At 36.8% G+C, this 21,210-nt stretch overlaps 1 protein-coding gene across 4 annotated transcripts in view; it reads right to left on the reverse strand.

The window, feature by feature from the left end:
- Positions 1-4,185: 4,185 nt before the first annotated feature.
- si:ch211-243j20.2 (uridine-cytidine kinase-like 1) overlaps positions 4,186-21,210 on the reverse strand; it is a 29,319-nt gene continuing 12,294 nt past the window's right edge. For 2 of the 4 annotated variants that reach the window (XM_047152066.2, XM_047152068.2), the window contains exons 7-15: positions 20,593-20,654; positions 15,838-15,857; positions 14,784-14,882; positions 14,550-14,643; positions 14,296-14,358; positions 11,746-11,868; positions 9,093-9,200; positions 8,252-8,408; positions 4,186-6,504 (exon numbers count right to left, since the gene is read on the reverse strand). In XM_047152066.2, the coding sequence (XP_047008022.1) occupies positions 6,428-6,504; positions 8,252-8,408; positions 9,093-9,200; positions 11,746-11,868; positions 14,296-14,358; positions 14,550-14,643; positions 14,784-14,882; positions 15,838-15,857; positions 20,593-20,654 (803 nt within the window). In that variant the 3' untranslated portion in view covers positions 4,186-6,427. Of the gene's footprint in view, positions 6,505-8,251; positions 8,409-9,092; positions 9,201-11,745; positions 11,869-14,295; positions 14,359-14,549; positions 14,644-14,783; positions 14,883-15,837; positions 15,858-16,595; positions 16,613-20,592; positions 20,655-21,210 lie in introns of all 4 variants that reach the window. The other 2 variants (XM_053687735.1, XM_017493278.3) reach the window with 1 other exon arrangement.

Consider the following 21,210-nt stretch of genomic DNA (forward strand, 5'->3'; position numbering starts at 1 on the left):
ACAATTACAGTATTATTATTATCAACAGCAATAATGTCAAGGAGACACTCAAAGGAACCTATATAAAGACAAAAAAATTACATCATGTGGACAGCAGGGTGCGTGTGCATCAGTTACCCGGGGAAGAGGTGGCACCAGGACGCACTATGGGAAGAAGGCAAGCTGGCGGAGGAAGTGTGATGCTCTGGGCAATGTTCTGCTGGGAAACCGTAGGTCCTCTCATTTATGTGGCTGTTACTTTGACATGTACCAGCTACCTAAACATTGTTCCAGACCAAGTACACTCCTTCATGGCAAATGGTATTCCCTAATGGAGGTGGCCTCTTTCAGCAGGATAACAAATTGTTCAGGAATGTTTTGAGGAACATGAGAAACTATTCAAAGTGTTGACTTGGCCTCCAAATTCCACAGACATCAATCCGATCGAGTATCTGTGAGATGTGCTAGACAAACAACTCCGATCCATGGAGGTCCCACCTCACAACTTACCGGACATAAAGGATCTGCTGCTAATATCTCAGTGCCAGATACCACAGCACACCTTCAGAGGTCTTGTGGAGTCCATGCCTCGACGGGTCAGAGCTGTTTTATTGGCATAAGGGGGAGTTACATAATATTAGGCAGGTAATTTTAATGTTATAGCTGATCGGTGTATGTGCTCCATAATGTTCTAGCACATTTTTGATACAATGCAAGCCTTCATGTTCTTAGATCTTAGATCTTCTTAGGTCAGGGTGAAATTTTTTCTTGTATAGACAAACTCAGTACTGCAAGACAATACAGAAAACTGCATCACCTAAGATGCATCTAACTATTGGCATCTCAGTTATAGCTTATCTGGGGGAAGTTGACACAGGAAGGTAGGGTTGTGCCATGTCGTGTTTGTCATGGAAAAATCCAAGTTCACCTTGTCCAGTGATATTAGCAGTTGAAATGGCAGATTTAATCTGCACTGACATCAGAACTGTGTTAGGTTACATTCACAACACAAATAGAATAGTTGGTTGAATTAGGTCTACCAACCTAAAACAGTGGCACAACTGTACGTTAGTTCAACCCTGCAGAAGTTGGATGATTCAGTGATCTGGTGCAATATTGAATCACCGTCACCGATGACCTGTTTGTTGACCAACAGAAATTCCTTCCTTTGTCTTAGCATCAGTTATTTCGAGAAGAATCAGTCTTAAGTATTGAAAACCTTCACCGTCCTTGTTCATTGCTTTCACAAAAGTTTTTATCACAAGCCGCTGCTGCTCATACATTGTGGCACCTTTATTAGCTCCCTCTATGTTCCATGTCTCTGGTGACCTTGGTATTGGCAGAATGTCATCATGTGGCACTGGCTTCATGGCTGAAGGCACATTGGGATATTTCTTGTTCTTAGCAGAAAAGCCAGAGACATTGATACGAACTCTGTTATGTTCCCTCTGTTCTCACGATATCATTGGGATAGCAACTGGCAAAGATGCTAGCATTTTGTTCAACAAATATGAGGCTCTGTCTTGATCACTAATCTTACAACCAAAGCAGAGCTCTAGACTTTCTTAATAAGTGCAGTCATGGTCCATTTTTAAGATTTTATTCAGTGGTCACCAAGAATGCTCCTGGAGATCTACGTTCCTGAAGACTTTAGTGCCAACCAGAATTGTGCCCACCTGACCATCTAATCATTGCCTTAAGAAGTTCTTGATAAACTAAAACAGAGGTGTTAGATTTTGGTGGGAGATGAAACCTGCAGGAAGGTAGATCTCCAGAAACAGGGTTGGTGAACACTGGTTTAAGTGTATATTTGCCACAAATGAAACGGAATGTATTGTGGATGTCACAACATTGGCATGACAATTTTGCTAGGGGAATATTGATTTCCCCCTCCACTGCTTGCAATTTTCCCTTTTAAAATATTGTGGTAAACAATGTAGGTTTAAGTAGAGTACCAGGAAGGCGTAATATCACCACCTGTACTGCTGGGAGGGTCAATACAAAACTGCACATTAAACAGTAAAATAAATAAATACATATTATAAAACAGTACATTTAATTCAGTATCACCCTTTCACAAATTATAATAAAAGTATAATCTCCACATGGCTGACATTTTTTACTGCTGATGCAGGTCAAAGCTTTTGAGCATCTGCAAGTGCAGGACTGAGCAGAAGTTCTGATTAAAAAAATGAATAAAAACAGAGTGCTTAATCACTTTCTCAGAACATTTTTGAAAAAAACTATATTTAAGAAGAAATATGACTGGAGACCCTTATTTATGAATCATAAACAACGCAAAACATTGCCTGCATAAAACTAAATAAATCAAAAACAATCTAAAACTAAAAAGTACTACAGGTTCATCCTATCTTCAAAATAAGTAAATAACTTTATAGGATGTCCCAAAATATTGAATGAATAAACAAAGTCTCTCTGACCTTGTGAAAATGATCGATTGAAACATACGCTCCGTACATCTAGTGGAAAGCCTTTCCAGAAGATTGGAGCTTATTATAACAGCAAAGGGGGAATAAATCTGGAATGGAATGTTCAACAATCATGTGTGTGTGTGTGTGTGTGTGTGTGTGTGTGTGTGAGAGAGGGGGGGGGGGGGGGTGTCCACAAACTTTTGGCCATATAGTGTATGTTAAAAGTTAGCAAAGTCAAGCACGCAATTATGACCAATTTTGAAAAGAAAGTCACAGTTACTACTGGAGCCTTCAAAACACCTGCGCAAAAACTCCTTACATATTTTTTGCATGACAACTCAGATGTTAAACTGCAGAACTCCTTTGCAAAATACATGAAAGGTTGGCAGGTCTAGTAATAGAAGGATTTATTTATTTATTTATTTTCAAATGTGTTGTTTAACAAAGAAAAACTTATTATGGTTGATCTGGTGAAGGTTTTATGATGAGATGTTTATTTAGCATTTATGAATGAAGTCTCCAGTGTCACACCATTAACTTTTAATTTTATTAAGTAAGTAATAAAATTTAAAAAGATTGATGTGTTGTTCATTAGTACACTTAAAAAAAAAAGTTATATATACATAATCAACGTTCGCCTCACACCTCCAGGGTCGGGGGTTCAATTCCCGCCGGGGCCGTGTGTGTGCGGAGTTTGCATGTTCTCCCCGTACTGCGGGGGTTTCCTCCGGGTTCTCCGGTTTCCTCCCCCAGTCCAAAGACATGCATGGTAAAGCTGTCTAAAGTGTCTAAAGTGTCCATAGTGTATGAACGGGTTTGTGAATGTGTGTGTGATTGTGCCCTGTGATGGACTGGCATCCTGTCCAGGGTGTACCCCACCTTGTGCCCGATGCTCCCTGGGATAGGCTCCAGGTTCCCCCGCGACCCTGAAGGAGTAAGCGGTAGAAGATGGATGGGTGGATATAAATCATTGGCAAATTGCTGTGGTATTAAGGGGAGTAACACTTTGGACCTTGCTATTAGACAAAAATAATCCACTTATTATTGTGTGGTAACAGCAACTCCACTTCACGTCGGGCTACATCACACCAGCATGGATTACTTTCATATAATAGAATGGTCCGTCTGTGTTATTCCATAATTAACATGCCATGTCTACGCTCATCACTGATTCATCTTTTTCTGTGAAGAACATCTGAAGGATCCTGAAACTCTTCCCCATCTGGTCAACTTTAATATCTGTGCTTTAGAACTTGGAAGTAAGTAGTATTGAGCTTTTCTTCTTCCTTCGATTGGACACATTAACATAACGCAATTATATTTAAAAAATAAAAATTATGTAGGTGATGGGCCTAAAGTTGAGCCATTTGGTCTAAAGCCAAAGCATAACATTTGGCACAAAACCAAATAGCCTTCAGCCCAGCACCCAGGTAACACCATTCCTGCAATGGTAGCATCATGCTCTGAAGGACCATGCATAGGACAAAAACTACAAAGGAATGGCTTGAAAAAGAAAAAGAAAAAACCATCATCTAAAGGTTTGTTTTGGAATGGCCGGGTCAAAAACCAGACTTAAATCCAATTGAAAATCTGAAAATGTTGACCTGAAAATTGAGGAATGGAAGAAAATGCCAGAATAAAACACGTGGAAAGCTTATAGACACACACTCAAAACAACTCAAATCTGTAATTGCTACAAAAGGACAATTCACACAGGGTTGTTTTTTTAAAGGAAGTTTTAGACTTATTTATTTATTTATTTACTTACAAATAATTCAGAGGACATCTAAATACTTTAATCTTTATTCCTGTATAAAGACAGTTCAAAAGAACCAGGAAAATAAATCAATTACAACAACATGTTTAAATTTGCTGTTGCAATAAAGTAAAAATATTAATCAACACCTTGGGGGTCTGGGGGGGGGGGGGTGAATACTTTCTGGAGGCTCTGTATATCAATGGCTGACAGAGATGTGTAATATACAGTGATGTGTGTTCAGTAAAACAAAAGTATTTCAATTACACTGCTCTATTAGAAATAAAACATCCAAACATGTAACCAGTAAATGTTCAAATTTAAGACTGTTGGGTAACAAGTATCAGTAAACCCTCATAAACTGCAAAAAAAAAAAAAAAAAAAAAAAATTAAAAAAATTTTTTTTTTAAAAAATGCCTGTAACCAAACATGGAGAATAAACCACAAGTAAGCAAAACATTTCCCGTGCATAAATGCATAAACTCCATAAATGCACACAATGTAGTTTAGATAGAGTTTGTGAGGCACATCCTATTCAAACGTTCCTTCTTTCCTCTTAATATGGATTAATGGCCAATTCTGGACCCAGATTTCCAGAAACATCATGCTCCTGGAGTGCTGTAAATGCAGTGTCTAGGATCATTTCTGTTTACGCTATAATGTGCACATCCTCCCACATGTATAACATTAACTGCACCATTATCTTCTTTAGCTGTTGGTTAACATTATATGCAGCACCCAGTGATACGAGGTATGAAACAACAGAACAGATCTGGCCAATGTACCATGCCATGTTTACTGTGTCATTTTGAGTATCAAAAGAACTACAAGGGATACAACAAGTAATCTGCTTTGCTTAAGTACTTTGCTCATCATTTCTCACACCGGACATCACTTTGCCTAAATTTTGCCTTCGCTTTACTTTGTTTTGTTCCTTTCCTGAAGCTTTGTTTGCCTCTGTGCTTGTTTGTGGATCCAAATTAAGCTCATAAACTGACTAAATTTGTGGCTAACATATAAACAATGGTTATCCATTTGCGTCACATTCGGTGGCAATGTCTAAAAACAGATTTAATTACAGTGAATATAAAAAGTCTACACACCCCAGTGTGTCCAGAGTACACACGAACCATTTGTCACTACAGTGTTGAGGGTCTGGGTCTTTCAGGATGTAAGTAAGCAAGCAAGCAAGCAAATTTTATCTAGAAAGCACATTTAACACAGCAAAGCTGACCAAAATGCTGAACAGAGTAAAGAAAAGTAAAATAGAAAACAGAATAAAGCCTAATAAAGACAGACAATAGACACTAGTTAAAAAAAAAAAAAAAAAAAACCTAGGAGAAGACATATGCTTTCAGCTTCTTTTTAAAAATGGTAAATGAGGGTGCGAGGCAGATGTCCAGTTGCAATTGATTCCATAAACGAGGGGTAGCGACTAAAAAAGCTCTATCCCCCTTAGTTTTTAAACGGGACCGAGGGACATACAAAAGACACCTATCAGAAGATCTTAAAAATCTTAAAAATACAGGATGGCTGTACATGCCTGCAGACTCTCAACACTGTAGTGAGAAATGGTTTCTGTGTACCCTGGACACTCCCACCATTTCATAAGACAATATTTTTCACAGTGCTGCCATTTGGAGTGATCGCTAAGGATGATTAAATACATTACAAATACATACTTTTTAAATAATCTTTCAGGAATTTCAACTTGAAAATGGCAGCAAAGAAAAAGACATTTTCTCAAAGCCCTTTTCCTTTTGAATCGTATTTTGGAATACATTTCCTTCATGTACACTCAAAACAAAACAAAAAACAACAACAATTAATTAAAACATTTAAGGCCAACTTTCTCTAACACTCAATTAAAATCATACCCTGTTAAAGATTAACTCTCAAAATTCAAGCTTCAAAATTCAAGGATGTGAAAGATTGTTAAAGAGTCATAAACAGTTCATCGAATGAGTTGAAGTTCATTCATTTCACTGAAGATTATCTCAAATCAAACGGGCCATTACATCCTTCAAGGAAATAAATTAACCATCAGCATGATGCCTCTCTTAATACTTGTGGAAAGAGACTCGAAACTAACCTTACCTTCTGTAAAACCTAAGCAAAGCTGCAGTGTGTTTAAAAAAACAAAAACAAAACAAAAAAACACACACACTGCCCTTTGAGTGCCACTATTATGGCACGTGGCAGCAAATCAGCAGTAGCTTTTGCTAATGTCACATAAACTCACTTTTTTTAAAACTAAGACTTAGTAATCCATCCCTTCTTCACTTTCATACCAGTCTGAAGGAGCGTCTGTCCCAAAATAACGGTCCCCGAAGTTTCCTGTAAAAGACCAGCATTTGATCACCGATTATGCTGATTATCCTTGAAAGAAATGTTTCGACCCAAAAGGTCTCCATTGTGTTACTTTTAATTTTTGAATTAATCGATAGATTTTTCCACATTAATTAATTAATTAATGCCGCAGCTTCAAAGGTTGCTAGGGTCAGAGGTCAGAGTCAAACATTGTACCCATGTACCCAAAAACAGCTGTGAATTGAAGGTGCACTACATACATGGCTGAGAAAACCCCTTCACTACACCTACATCTCAGTCTGAAATCAGCAAGCACCCAGAGCAGCCAGATAATCTTCCTGTAGTAATAAATCACTCACTGTGCTTCGAAAAATGTTACTACCACATGCAGTTACACAAGACACAGAATTACCCTACATTCACTCTTGCTCACAGTTAGTCTCTTGTGGGTGTTGAGTGAGGCGGGGCGTGTAATACAGCTCAGCATTTACTACAGCAGACGATTTGTTCTTAAAATTACTGGGAATATTTTAATAAAATGGAAAAAAAGGCTGAAAAATCGGTTGTTTGATGTACACGTTAGATGCCAGGCGCATTTGTATTAGCCACACAAGCTAACTATACTAGCTATAAACACTCTCCAGAGACCCCAATGATCTTTGCAATTTTATTCAGAGGTTAATTTTTCTTTGTAATGCCTCATATACACATTTACAGATTGGTTTCGTCTGGTTCTATACATAGTTTTATGTTTTTATTCCTTTTTCTTTCAAGTCAGGCAGGACATAGGAAGTAATTTCAGGTAGGAATTAAAGCTGTGAGGGGGAATGAAAAAATGTTGTACTACTAAATGATTGGTTCGAGACAATCATTTGGATTTGTCGCTTTACTATGTTGTACCTAATTTGCATAAATTCAAACAAATCTCAACTCTGTCACTGAAATCGTATATGGAGGTATATAGAAATGAACAGTCGCCTGTTGCTTTGTTGCTCCCAAGTGTGAACATACGTTTAGCAACATTGCTCCTGGACATATACGTAAAGGCAATCTGTATAAAGCTTTGAATTGTTTGAATGGACAGCTTTATGGGATCAAATTAAGTAGATACTTTTTCATTACCAAAACTTCCGCTTGGCAGGGACAGTGGTGGCTTGGTGGTTAAGGCTCTGGGTTACTGATCGGAAGGTCAGGGGTTCGAGCCCCAGCACTGCCAAACTGCCACTGTTGGGCCCTTGAGCAAGGCCCTTAACCCTCTCTGCTCCAGGGGCGCTGTATCATGGCTGACCCTGCACTCTGACCCCAACTTGCTGGGGTATGCGAAGAAAGGAATTTCACTGTGCATACGTATATGTGATAAATAAACTCATCATTATCATAACTCTACTTTCAAGCAGCTGAATGGCCTCTCTTTTAACTAGCAATGCTAACATGCTAGTTAGTGATGCGAAGAGTTCATTAGAAGGAATAAAGGATATGATGCTTTGTGAACATCCTCAGAAATCAGTAAGAACAGTCATGACCGTTTTTGCTAATGCTAACTAACTGAGTTGTGTGTATATGGGCACTAGAAGTAAATAAACATCAATCAAATTATATTTAACTGTTAGAGACCTAATCTTGACTATTTTTTTTGTGTGCAAATCTTGCCTAATGAACATTCAGTGCTGAATCGTGTCTGTGTGGGATTTAAACAGACAACATTCTGGACACTAGCACAAACCCGAACCCCTTCTCAGGTGAAATATTAATTTACTCATGTAGACTAACTTACCAATGCCTGGGATGATGTGAAACTCATCATTGACCTTCTTGTCCACAGCTGTGGTGATGATGCGCACCTTGGGAAAGGCATAGGCTACGGAGTGAACACCCATCTCAGCCATCAGCAGAGACAGCAGAAATATCTTATCCTCCTCAACATCATGGTCCTGAAACCAAGGCACAAGGCACATTGTGAAATGCCCTGCTCCCTACTTATCAAATACATACCCAGTGAACTGCAGGAATGCACAGATGACCTATGATCGTTTGTTGTTTAATTTAAGTAACTTCAATGTACTTTCATGAAATTACTGTGCCTTTCCCTCTGTAGATATGGCAGATTAATATTCAAATCAGCTATTGTGTTCAGCATTGAATTTATTTGTGAGGTCACACTCCACAGTTTTATGGCTGACATGAAAGCAGACACTCATGGCTTTAAGAATGTTATAAATCTTTAAATGCTTTCATTTTATTGTGGCAGTTGTACACAGTGCTTTTCCTTTATATAAAATAAAATTAAAAAAAAATTAAAAAAAATAAATAAAAAGCTTTAGTTGTGCTCTCTGTTTTATATCTTTACCAGTGTTAAAACACAGTCATGATACTCTACACACAGAAACCCAACAGCATCCTGACTCATCTTATAACAGACTTGCGGTGAGAAAATAATTCATTTGTTTGTACTGATTGAAAATGTCTAATAAGTCGATTTCCATTCCGCATGCAAAATGGAACGCCAGTGTACTGTGAGAAAGGGTTAGAACGTAAACAGTGATTCTGTGAATTGCAAATTTAAAGGATAATGATAAAAAAAACGCAATTGGCACCAGATTACTCGGGCTACATACGAGTAAAACTCGAACAGCCATGAGAGCAGCTGCGCCTGTGGACACGGTGCTGTCCATCAGAATCACGTAGTCCTCACTGATGTCCTTCGGCAAGCGCAGGTAATGGAGCTAGGAATCAAGTCAGATTATCAAAAGAAACAATTAGGCACAAACACTTAAAACATTTTCGCTTCAGTCACGTATCCTAAAACAAGCAGAACTCAGCAACTACCAAGAACTGCCAGCAAAAGTCTAGTCCTACTTGTTACTAATGCCTCAAATACCCTTCATATATATTTCGGACAGGAAGCTACTGAAGAAAAACCATTGTCCATGCTGTGACACTGACCCTGTTTGGACCCTATTTCAAAATCTGAATCAGTTCATCTGCTGTTTAAATGAGAATTCCTTATACATCCTACAAAAATTAAACCACTCGTTCTTGAGACACACATGCGTCGTGGTTCTCTCATGAACGTGCGTCAAAGATCGATATTTTGTGAATAAAAACTTAATTTTAGGTTGCGCACACAGAAGCATTCGTGTCGTTTCATAAAATTGGGTTTAAACCACTGGAGTCACATGGATTACTTTTACGATGCCTTTATAAACTTTTTGGAGCTTGAAAGTTTTGGTTACCGGACTGTAAACGGAGAGACAGAAATCTCCCAGGTTTCATTAAAATGTCTTCATTTGTGTTCCTAAGATGAACGAAAGTCTTATGGATTTGGGACGACATGAGGGGGAGTAATTGAGGACAGAATTTTCATTTTTGGGTGAACTATCCCCTTTAACGACCTTGCTCAAGGGCTCAACAGTGGCAGCTTGGAGGTGTTGGGGCTTGAACCCATGACCTTTTGATATATATTGAGTATATAGAGTGGCAGATGGATGAAAAAGCACTACAACACCACAGAATAATCTCACTGCATACCATCATATTAATAAATAAAGCAAGGGTCAAATTACTATTTGTTCAAAACAAACTTTCAGTCCTAAGACTTTATTTTAATACATTTCCAACAATTTTACATCATGATAAATGAGTTTAATTATTATCTATCAGGTCAGGGAGGATTGATGATATCATTGGTGAAAGAGGATTAACTTGGTTGCATCCAAAATTGTCAAACTGTCACAGGCACAACCTTGGAGCCTGGACCACAAAAGTTTCTGCATCATTTGATATTATAAGGCACATGTTCCCCTCAATGTCCTTGGCATTTGAAAGTAGATGTGTGCATCAGGACTGGGATCCAGCAGGCAGGAGAGGACAGGCACAAGCAGCTTGTAGGATGAAGAAAGGCCATGTTGCCATTCACAGAAAATGTCAGATCTCTCACGTGTCAACACTATTTTTCAGTATGGAATAATCCATATATTAAAAAAGGGGGAAAAAACCCTCTGATTTGGGGACAATGGTTTAAAAGTGGAATACATACTCTAAAGGACTTATTTACTGTAGTAATGATGAGCTTTTATCTTATAACAATTTAGATGGAAAATTTCATTTAGTGAAAATTTTCATTTTCAATAGAATTGAAATTCAACTCATTGAATTAAATTTTCAATGAAAATTTTCATTTAGAAAATTTCATTTATATAATATATATTACATAATATATAATATATATATATAGTTTGTTTTCTTGTTTCATACTGTGTTTTTAAACTATCAGTATTGTGTGCGTTATATAATGTATAAGGAACACCAATTAAAATTTAATTTAAAAAAAAAAAAAAGGAAAAAAAGGAAAAAAAAAAAAAAAAAAGAAAGGCCATGTTGATAGCACACTGGATGTTCTTGTATGAGAAGCGGCTTTATTCACTCTAACAGCTGAATTCATGTTTGATTCAGCAGTGAACTGTAGATCACATGTCTGCCATGTGCTCAAGGTTGTGTGTTTGAAGTAAGCTGAACACCCACTAGGGTGTAATTCCACAAATTTCCCAATAAAAATATGCTACCAGCTCATACTCATTAACTGATTGCTGCAAAGGCAACAAGATTTTGTTGTTTCCATCACAGTTGAGCAAACCTACAAAATCAACTACTGTATTCGCTGGGACTGTATGTGGGGTAGCAGGTGTTCTGAGCACTTTAAGCACTTTACTTTTGACATTACCCATCACATGCATGAAACTATTTACAACTAAATTCATTTGCATGGCAATGATTTTCAAGTATTTAACAAAGTGTACACAGTGTGGATCAGAAGCACAAATTATTCCTAGTGCTGGCTTTGTGATGGCTTGTAGCCACCAATTAGTAGGATATTAAAAAGGCTAGCTATATTTGCACTCCAGTTGGTGGATACAATTGAATGGCATTTATTTAGAGTCAAATCCACAGTCCTCAATCTACAACAGAGGCAGAAAGAGATAGAGAGATGTTTTATTATTATTATTATTATTATTATTATTAATAATAATAATAATAATAATAATAATAATAACAACAACAGCAACAATAATAATAATAATAATAATAATAATAATAATAATAATCATCTGGCTACCACAGAGAGGTAAAGTCAAAATGAGTAAAAGGGCAAACAAAAAAAATGGATATTACAATATGAGGCTTTGCAAGTAAGACAGTAAATAGACTGCAGACTGGAGATAAGCAATCTAACTGAATGATTAATAGGCTGTGCAATAAAACTGTAAGTACCTCAGGCTCCCCACTGTCATGGTTTGTCTGGATAAGAATTTTTCCCAGTCGAATATCTTTACACACTGCCATCAAGGCTTGCTCCATTGTCTCCCCTGCACGCAGAATGGACACTCCAGTAATCTACACACAAACACACACACTGCCTGTAACCATGGAGAGCTTTACAACCTCAAAAAAAAAATTTTTTTGCAGTGACCTGAGCAGAACCTTAGTAAAAATGTATTATTAATATCCTGAATGAGGACAATGGTGACTTCAGCAAACGTACATCTCAACAGATGTATTCAAACTGTTTCCACATGAGTCCCACTTTGCAGTTGTTTTGGGAACTTGCGCCCCCTTTATCCCCCTAGGTCAAAAAAGACCCGTGTCAAATTATATAAAAAATAAACATGTTTATGAAATGAAATAAAACAAAAACAGTAAGAAATAACAGGACATTTTTTATACAGTGCCTTCCACTAATATTGGCATCCTTAGTAAATATGAGCAAAGAAGGCTGTGAAAAATTGTCTATTGTTTAATCTCTTGATCTTTTGTTAAAACATTTCACAAAAATACTCTGTTCTCATGGATATCAAACAAATACAACACAGGTTTATGCAAAAAAATAATAATCTTTGTTAAAACATGTGTGTGCAACAATTATTGGCACCCCTATTAATTCACATGAGAAAAATATATTTGAAGTATATTCTAATTGATATTTGACATTGTTCAACCATGACTTCCTGTTTCACAGGCGTATATATAATGGGAAGTGGCTATAAGAAAATAGCACAAGCATTGAAAATGCCCATTTCCACCATAAGGGCAATAATTAAAAAGTTCCAGTCAACTGGAAATGTTATGAATCAACCTGGAATTGGACGCATCTCTCTATTGTCTCAACACACTGTGAAGAGGATGGTTCGAGTGCCCAAAAAATCTCGAAGGATCACAGCTGGAGAATTGCCGAAGTAAGTCTAATGAAATCCTCCTGAAACTATGAATGGTTTCTGACTGTCTGTCACGGATATCCTGAAAGAACTCTGGACTTCAGTTCCCAGCAGCCATTGTACCTCTGCATCACTGTCACATGACCACCTGCACCTGATTCTCATTCATGTTAAGGAGCACTTGTGTGCATACAGTCACAGTTTGCAATGCACTTTGTCTTGCTTTGATTGTCTTCTGTTGCCACGTAATGCTCTCTCGTCCCCTATGTATTGTTTTGTGTTTTTCATTTTCATGTGTTCATAGTGTCTTGATGTTTTGTTTTGTTATTGATTAAACTTTAAACCTGCACCCATCTCCGCCTTGAAATCTTGATCCTGTCTTAGGAGAGCAAAGCAACAAACAGCATTTAAAAATCACTGTCCAATTATAGATATCATCAAAGTGATTTAAGTGTTAGATTTGAAATTTTGCTATAGGTCTATTTAATGTTTTTCCCCACTACTCAGCTTCTAGAAAAAGTCAGATGTGCTCAAACTCTAGCTCCATTTAAAACCAGACTGAAAACACATTCAGCCTCACATTTACTGCCTAAACACTATGCTGCACTCTACTGATTGATCTAGAGCAGTTTAGTGCTGTAACTTTTCCCCTTTTTACCCGTTACATTTTTCAAATCCTTTTTATCTCCTGCTCATTTTAATTTCTTACCTTAATTTGTTGTTCTTATTTTTTTTTTAAATAAATACTTAGTATTTTCTTTACATAAAGGGCTTCGAATTACCATTGTGTATGAAATGTGCTATATAAATAAACTTGCCTAAATGGAACGCTCAAAAATAGAGGTCGATCGATTGGTTGGTTTCACCGATTAATTGGCACCGATGTCCAATAGCTGGATCTATCGGTTATCGGCAAAAATCCATACCAATAGTTTTTCCCCGATTGTGTCCATTGCGGGAGCGGCAGAGAAGGGTCCACTGTCATTATACGAGAGTGGTCTCTAGAGGTGAAATCAAAACTACCACTGAAAAATTTTGTTGTGTTATTTGAAGTGATTTTTGATTCAGCTTTTGATTCAGTCTTTTTTTTTTTTTGGGGTGTTACTTTTTGGTTCAGTTTGGATGCATATCATTTATTTACTCATATATATATATATATATATATATATATATATATATATATATATATATATATATATATATATATATATATATATATACACACACACATATATATACACACACACACACACATACATATATACACACACATCAATTTTTAAAGATATTCAGTTGAGTAATCGGTTATCGGCAGGTACTCCCCAACTTGAGTTATTGGTAAAATCCACTATCGGTCGACCTCTAGTCAAAACACCTGTACAACTGTTAATTTCGGTTGGCTAATCTGATACATCTGTCATTTAAAGATTTCTTTTTTGGTATTTTCCATCTCACCTGTAATTCCTTCACACCCTACAGTTTGAATGTCTCTGCTATAAGCTCATAGATCTGTGAACCCAACTAAAAGCTGTACATTTAGCAGCAGAACAGAACACTCTTGGAACTAAATTGTCTGAAAAAATGTAAAAGGTCTGAAATCACAACTAACCCTTTTCCCACTGAGTCTTTTCCCCTCATATATTGTCCCTTGGGGTGTTTCAACAGACACTGGCTGTGGAGAAGACAGAGGGGGAAAAAAAACAGAATTTAGCAAGCAATGCAATTTGTATAAATCTGTAGTGTAAATGCCTGGTCCTATGAAAGGTACTTCTGGTCTTATCCTAAAAAAAGCAGAGCAAAAAAATTCATAACAAGCACCTAAATTTTAGCATAGCGGACACCATTTCTTTTAAAATCACTAACCTTCAGTGGTAAGAAGGAGAGGGCGTGCTCAATGAGGAGCCTCATCAATCTCTTTGAGTAGAAAATAAACTCATCTCGGTTAGTCTCCTTGTTCCTGCAGTTTTACATATCAGACAGAGATTCAGTGGAAGACAGAAAACATAATATTGACAACGGCTTAAAGCAGAAAGCACAGCAACCTACGGGAATTAAGTCAACAAGAACAAAATCTAGTGTTTAATGTGTTAATCATACCTGATGATGGTGTGCATTCCCCGCACCTGTGGTGTGCTTTCCAGCACGCTGAGGGTCTTAGGTAAAGGCTGACCCTGATGTGCTGAAGCCAAGGCAGATCTAAGCAGCACAACCACAACTTAATCAGTTCGTAAGTGCACAAAACATACACGCACACAAATACCACACACACACACCAACAATCATGTCAAGCCAGGGAAAAAAAAGAACAATACAGAACTATTGTGCCTTTTTTTCCCCCTGTATGAATGTAAGTCATCAGAAAAACCAGAAATCAAGGTTATAGGCCAATTTTAAGATGTTAAAGAAGACAACAAAGGAACTGACAACAACAATGTTTTACAAAACCAGGACTATAATCTGATAAACATGCATATTTTAGCATGGCCACTTCTAAATGTATGTTCCTTTTAGAAAGACATGATATTCAGGCATCATTTGCGTCTTCCTGGATGTCATCCCCCAAACTGGGACGCGAGCATGTGCTTGCGAGTAAACATGTTACATGAGGTGTCCAAGAAGAGAAGTCCAAATGAGATGGAATGGAAAATATCCATTGTTTATTCATTATATTTAACGGGCCATTTATTTTATTTCCAAATTAACTTTACTACAGCAAATGAGTAAGTAAGCTCAAGTTATGTTATTATGTGCAATCTCTAATCTGTACAATATGTACAATTTTATCTTTAAACATTCACTGATGCATCACGAGACAGAATGTACCAAAGAAATTTAAATGAGTAAACTTTAAGGCATCCATTCTACAGTCAATTCATAGTTTCGGTCACATGTTGTTGTCAGCACTGATAATCATTATGATGTCTTGGAAAAGAAAACTTGTGCTTGTGTTAGTTGGCCATACACAAGAACGTAAGGCAAACAAGTGAAACGTTCAAGCACCAGGTTGTCATTAAGTGACTTAAAAAGAAATCATTTGAAAAGTCAAGATGAAAAGAAATTCAAAAGGAGAGTTCAGAGATGCTCCACAACAAACAAAATGACAAAAGTATAGACACAGAAAAAAAAGTGGGATGCCAGAGTTTATCCTCACATATCCCAGCGGAGTTTCCTCTGAAGAAGATGACAACAGATTTATTGTGATAAACAGAGACAGAGAGAAGAAAAGAGAGAAAGAGAGGGAAAGAGAACACAACCCCATTAAAGCTCAAAGTCAATTTAGACAGAAATAGGAACTGCAGATTGTGTGTGTGTGTGTGTGTGTGTGTGTGTGTGTGTGTGTGTGTGTGTTTTCGGCACGGGATGTTAAGGTTCAGGTGATGTTTCAGTGGTTCTGAAATAAACTTGTATTTCTTCTTTATCTTATGGGAACTAAATTATAAAAGAACCTAAATGGTCAGTATTGTAAACTTCCGCATTTATGATAAGTTAATTACTAATGGGTTAAAACAAAACCACCGAATCATTCCCCTCACCCACATTAATCACAGCCACTGAAGTGCCACAGTGAGGAAAGAGACAAAAGGATGTACAAAACATGGTCCCACTCTTCCCGACGCGGGCATAAAACATCCCACCATTGAATTCAATGAATTAAGGATTGGCTTAAAGTCAAAGCCAACTCATTGGAAGTAGACATCCATTACACACTTCCTTTAGTCTCTTTTGTCTCTACAGGTTTGTGGCAGAAAACTGGAGAGAAAGCAAGAGAAGCAGAAGAGGGAACCGGTAGAGAGAGGGAGGAGAACAGTAGAGGGAACCGGGTAGAGAGAGGGACGGAGAAGAACAGAAGAAGTAACCAGGTAGAGAGAGGGAGGGAGATGGGCAGATTGTTGGGATTGACAGCCATACCTCACTGTGATTTCACGCTGTGGTAAGTTAGAGTGCATTCAGGCGAGGGGGGTTTGACGAGTGTTTCATTACAAATGCACATTGTGAAGGAGAGAAATGAAAAAGAAACAACTCATGAAATCAAAACATCGAATGGAAAAAAGCCATTCCAACACTCAGCACTCCATCACACGGTATAAAATGAAGCTACTTTCTCTTTTACACCACAGTCAGAGCGTTTACATGGACAACAATAATCCACTATTAACCTGATTAAGACCAATACTGTGATTAAGAAACTACCATGAAAACAGCAATTTTTAATTACTTTAATCTGATTAAGGTCATACTCGTAGTAAACACAAATCGAATTAAGACATGTGGAGTACTCCTATTTTAGTCGCATTATGGACGTGTATTACAGACACATAAACACCGTAATCACATTATTAACGTCGTGTGAGAGTTTTCACCGCATTTTGCGACAGGACAGTACACACATGACAGTGCTCAACATTTTACGGCGAACAAGAGAGCACGGCTGTATCCCAAACCGCATACTTGCCTACTACAGGCCTGTTGTGGGGGAAAATACATGTATCTCGGCTACTATATAGACGGTAAGTACGTGGTTTGGGACGCAGCCCATGGCTTCAAGCAGTCGTCTATTAGCACGTACAGCATGACAAATAATTAACTGCACTTGAAGCGTTCGTAAAAAAATTAAATAAAAACACCCTAAGCTGTATACGTTACCATAACGAAGACGAACCTTATGTTGATACGTGAAAGTCTGGAGGGACATCGGAGGGCGTGACGCGGTGACGTTTTGATGTGTGCCGTTAATCTAATTATGTTCTAAATCATGTAAAACGGGTACATGAAAGGATTCTAAAAGCGACTCATGTAAACACCTTAATCACAATATTGTCTTATTCAGAGTAAGGTCAATAATTAGATTACTGCTGTTCATGTAAACGTAGTCAGTGTAAACCAGTTTAATGTTGAATAGGTTTCTAGCCTTCTCAGATGGCAATACTATCAATTCTTTCTTTTATGAATAAGTCTTTATGGAGGCACCTGGATCATAACATCTGAATTCATTGAAATCTAAAATGAATTAATCTAAAAACTCCACTAAAAAGTCTTAAAAAACTAAACGTGAGAGCATCTAAATATTGAAAATTTTCTTCTGTAGAATAGAATATATTCTAATATACTTAAATCTGTTGTAATACAGGAAAAAAGAATAAATGAGACCCATTACGTTTATAACCGAATTTGGTTCTTGAAAGCATAATAATACTAATAATAATAATAATAATGATAAAGTATTCTTCTTATGTTAGACTGTTTATTTTATTTTTGTATTAGTACTATTAATTGAACGGGTATGTCTGCAGCTCTAGTATACTTGAGTGCTCAAGAGGGTGGATTAGTGTTTAGTGAACCAAGTTAGGAGGAACAAAGTCAACGTTGGGTATCTGGTGACCTTTAAAAGTTATGGTGATGAATTAGGAGCCATCAAGAGATTACTTGGATTGTTCACTCAATAACTTAATTGTAAGGGGGGGGGGGGGGGGGGGGGGGTCTACAAGTCCATTATACAACTCCAACTTTAAGAGATCACCTCTGAAACATGAGGACAGGACATGAATACTGCATTAAGTTTTCTACAAATATTAAATGACAATCTGAAACAGACAAAAAAAAGCCAACAAACGATCAGCTATACTGGTCAGATTCATAACAGCTTTTGCCTTATATGTCTCATCAGCTTAGCTCAACTACACCAACTGTTCTGTCCTCTGCCAATGCTGTCTCTCATACTCCATTAAGACTGGCAGGGGAGGTGGTACAGATCTGCTTTGTTCATGGAGATGATACTTCACAGTTCTTGCACCTCTTGTCTCATCTCGACATCTCATCCTTTGAATTCCATGCTGTTACCGTTACCTCTCCATTCATAATATTGTTATGCATTACCCTCCTGGTCCCCTAGGAAACTTGATGGAAGAACATCCATATGTTTCTGCACAGATCTTAGGGTGGCTGAAAGAGACACATGATGGATAACAGCTCATCAGCTGAAACTAAATCCCAGCAAAACTGAACTGCTTTACATCCCTGAAGATGCACTCCCATGTGAAGATCTTGTGATCCCCCTGGACAACTCTGAGACCTCACCATCAGTCTCTGTGCACGATCAACTATCGTCCCTGCCACACATTGCTAACCAGACAATCCACAGAATCAACTCAGGTGCTTCTTTAGTGCCTTGGAACTTTGAGATTGGACCACTGCTGCACAGCTTGTTTTCTCCAACAAGTTCTCTCACACCACCCTCCGTTGACTTGACTTGTGGCTGCCCATTTCAGATTCAATGTTAAACATGAAACCAAATCAAATCCTTAAAAAAGTTTACTCTGTGACCATAGCTTGGGTTTAATATACACGCATGCAACAAATGTCAGTACATCGCTAGCTGGGACAGTATGAAAAGAAAAAAAAAAAAAAAGAAAACAACAACAAAAAAAAAAGTTAAGTAGGGTTAATGTCTTGTTATATCTGGAGCGGAAAAAAACAGCAGCAGCAACAACAACGCAACATTTCATGAGGAGCGTTTTCTATTTTTCTTCATATCTGTTGCACTAAGGAAAATGAATGTACAAGGAGCACTTGAGTACATTCTACAGTATGAAGAGGATGGAGAATTGGGATCTTAATTTTTTTTCACCGATGATCAAATATAATCAGGAAGGTCTGGACTGAGCTAAGGAGTTGTAAGTAAATGTATTAGTTCTATAATACTTATATTTAATAGTGCTATAATATCAATCATCTGATTTTTTTTCCTAAATGGTTTTGTTTAATTGTATAATATATTTTGCATGATAATACAATGCATGTGTACAGAAAATGTGTACTAGAGGTGTTAATCGGCACCGATAAACGATTGCAGTAACTATCAGTTTTCTGCAAAAATCCACACTGATAGTTTTTCCCGGTTGCGGGAGCTGAGAAGGGTCTGTTGTCATTATACAGTATGAGAGCAGCCTCTAGAGGTGAAATAAAAACTACCACTGAAATCTTGTGTTATTTGAAGTGGTTTTTGATTCATTTTGGATCTCGATTTTTATTTTTTTGAAGTGTTACTGTTTGGATCGGTTTGTGTGTATATCTTTTATGTACTTTGATGTTTATTAATAGTCAAATGTGTATATTATATTATATATATATAAATATTTATCAAAAAAAGTACAGTACATTTTCATTGTACAGTCAGTACTGTTTATTTTTGTAATAAAGTTGGGTAATATTTTACACTGAGTTATGTATTCATTCAGTATAAATTTTTTAAAACTATCAGTTGATTAAATCCGTTATCTGCAGCTACTGCACAACTGAGTTATCGGTAAAATCCAAGCTGTATTTTTGTCACTCGGAATGTGGGGGAGTTTTGCCCCAGACACTAATGTGTGAAATTCTTTCTTGCCACTGAAAAGTGTACGAGTAGTGTGAAAAGTTGAAATGAAAAGAGCACTGTGTTACAATAACTGAACTAAGCTTCAGTTAATCTAATGTAATTTTCTTGTGTGTTTTTTTTGCAGCGATTTTTTTTTGTAGTGTCTCATTCTAAACAGACACCGCTTTGAGAAGACTTTTAGGAGTGATTTGGGACTGACCTAACAAAAAGGCTATTCTGTATGGTTGTAAAGTACCTATTTCAGTACTCAAATGCGTTATTTTGGGTGTTCATGCCTTAAAAAGAATTAATAAAATTATAAAAGTAAAGTAATCTCACATTTCAGTTTTGTTGCATTTCCACAGATCTTTTTAATAGTCATCTGACACACCTGAATCTACTAGCTGTGCAAAAATTATATATAAAAATGATATAGTTTCTTATAATTGTTTTTTTTAAATATTCACTGTTAAAGCAAGCTATTAAAAACAGGCAAAAAATTAAATAAATAAGTCTAGCCCTATCACAAATACACAAGATGTAAAAGCCTACCTTTTCGAGCTGACTGTGGACATGCTGCACAATCAATTCCAAAGCTACAAAGTTCTCTCCACCTTGTGGAAGAACAGACCTCAGTGTAAGAAACAGTTAATACACACCTCCAAAAGACTAATATTAAATAACATAAATCAGTTACTGATTTTTCAATTTTTGACAGTTAAATTGATCACTGCAAAAAATGACATCTTAGCAAGTGAAAATATTCGTAATATAGGCAACTGATCCACTGTATCCTATTATAATTATACAATTAACTTAAAATGAATATATTTATAACATCGATATAGAAAATAATACATAATAAACATATAAATATATCTATTTCTAGATGTGTACTGATTTAAACCTTGAAACTCTTTTTATTGGCAGATACTTTTCCTAATTTAAGCATTTATTTTGAAAAAGAAGCAAAATTATCTGCCAATTAAAAAAAAAAAAAAGCTTAAAATGCATAAAAAGCATCTAAAAACAGGCTGAATAATCTTGTATCTGATTTATAATAATCTCATAAGAAATACTGGATTGATTTTCCTATATTCAACATATTTACACTTGCCAAGAGTTAATTTTTAGAGTGTAATAAATAAAGATTTTAAGCCTCAAGGCAGA

The sequence above is a fragment of the Ictalurus punctatus genome, chromosome 2 (genome assembly GCF_001660625.3).
Source record: "Ictalurus punctatus breed USDA103 chromosome 2, Coco_2.0, whole genome shotgun sequence".
NCBI lineage: Eukaryota > Metazoa > Chordata > Actinopteri > Siluriformes > Ictaluridae > Ictalurus > Ictalurus punctatus.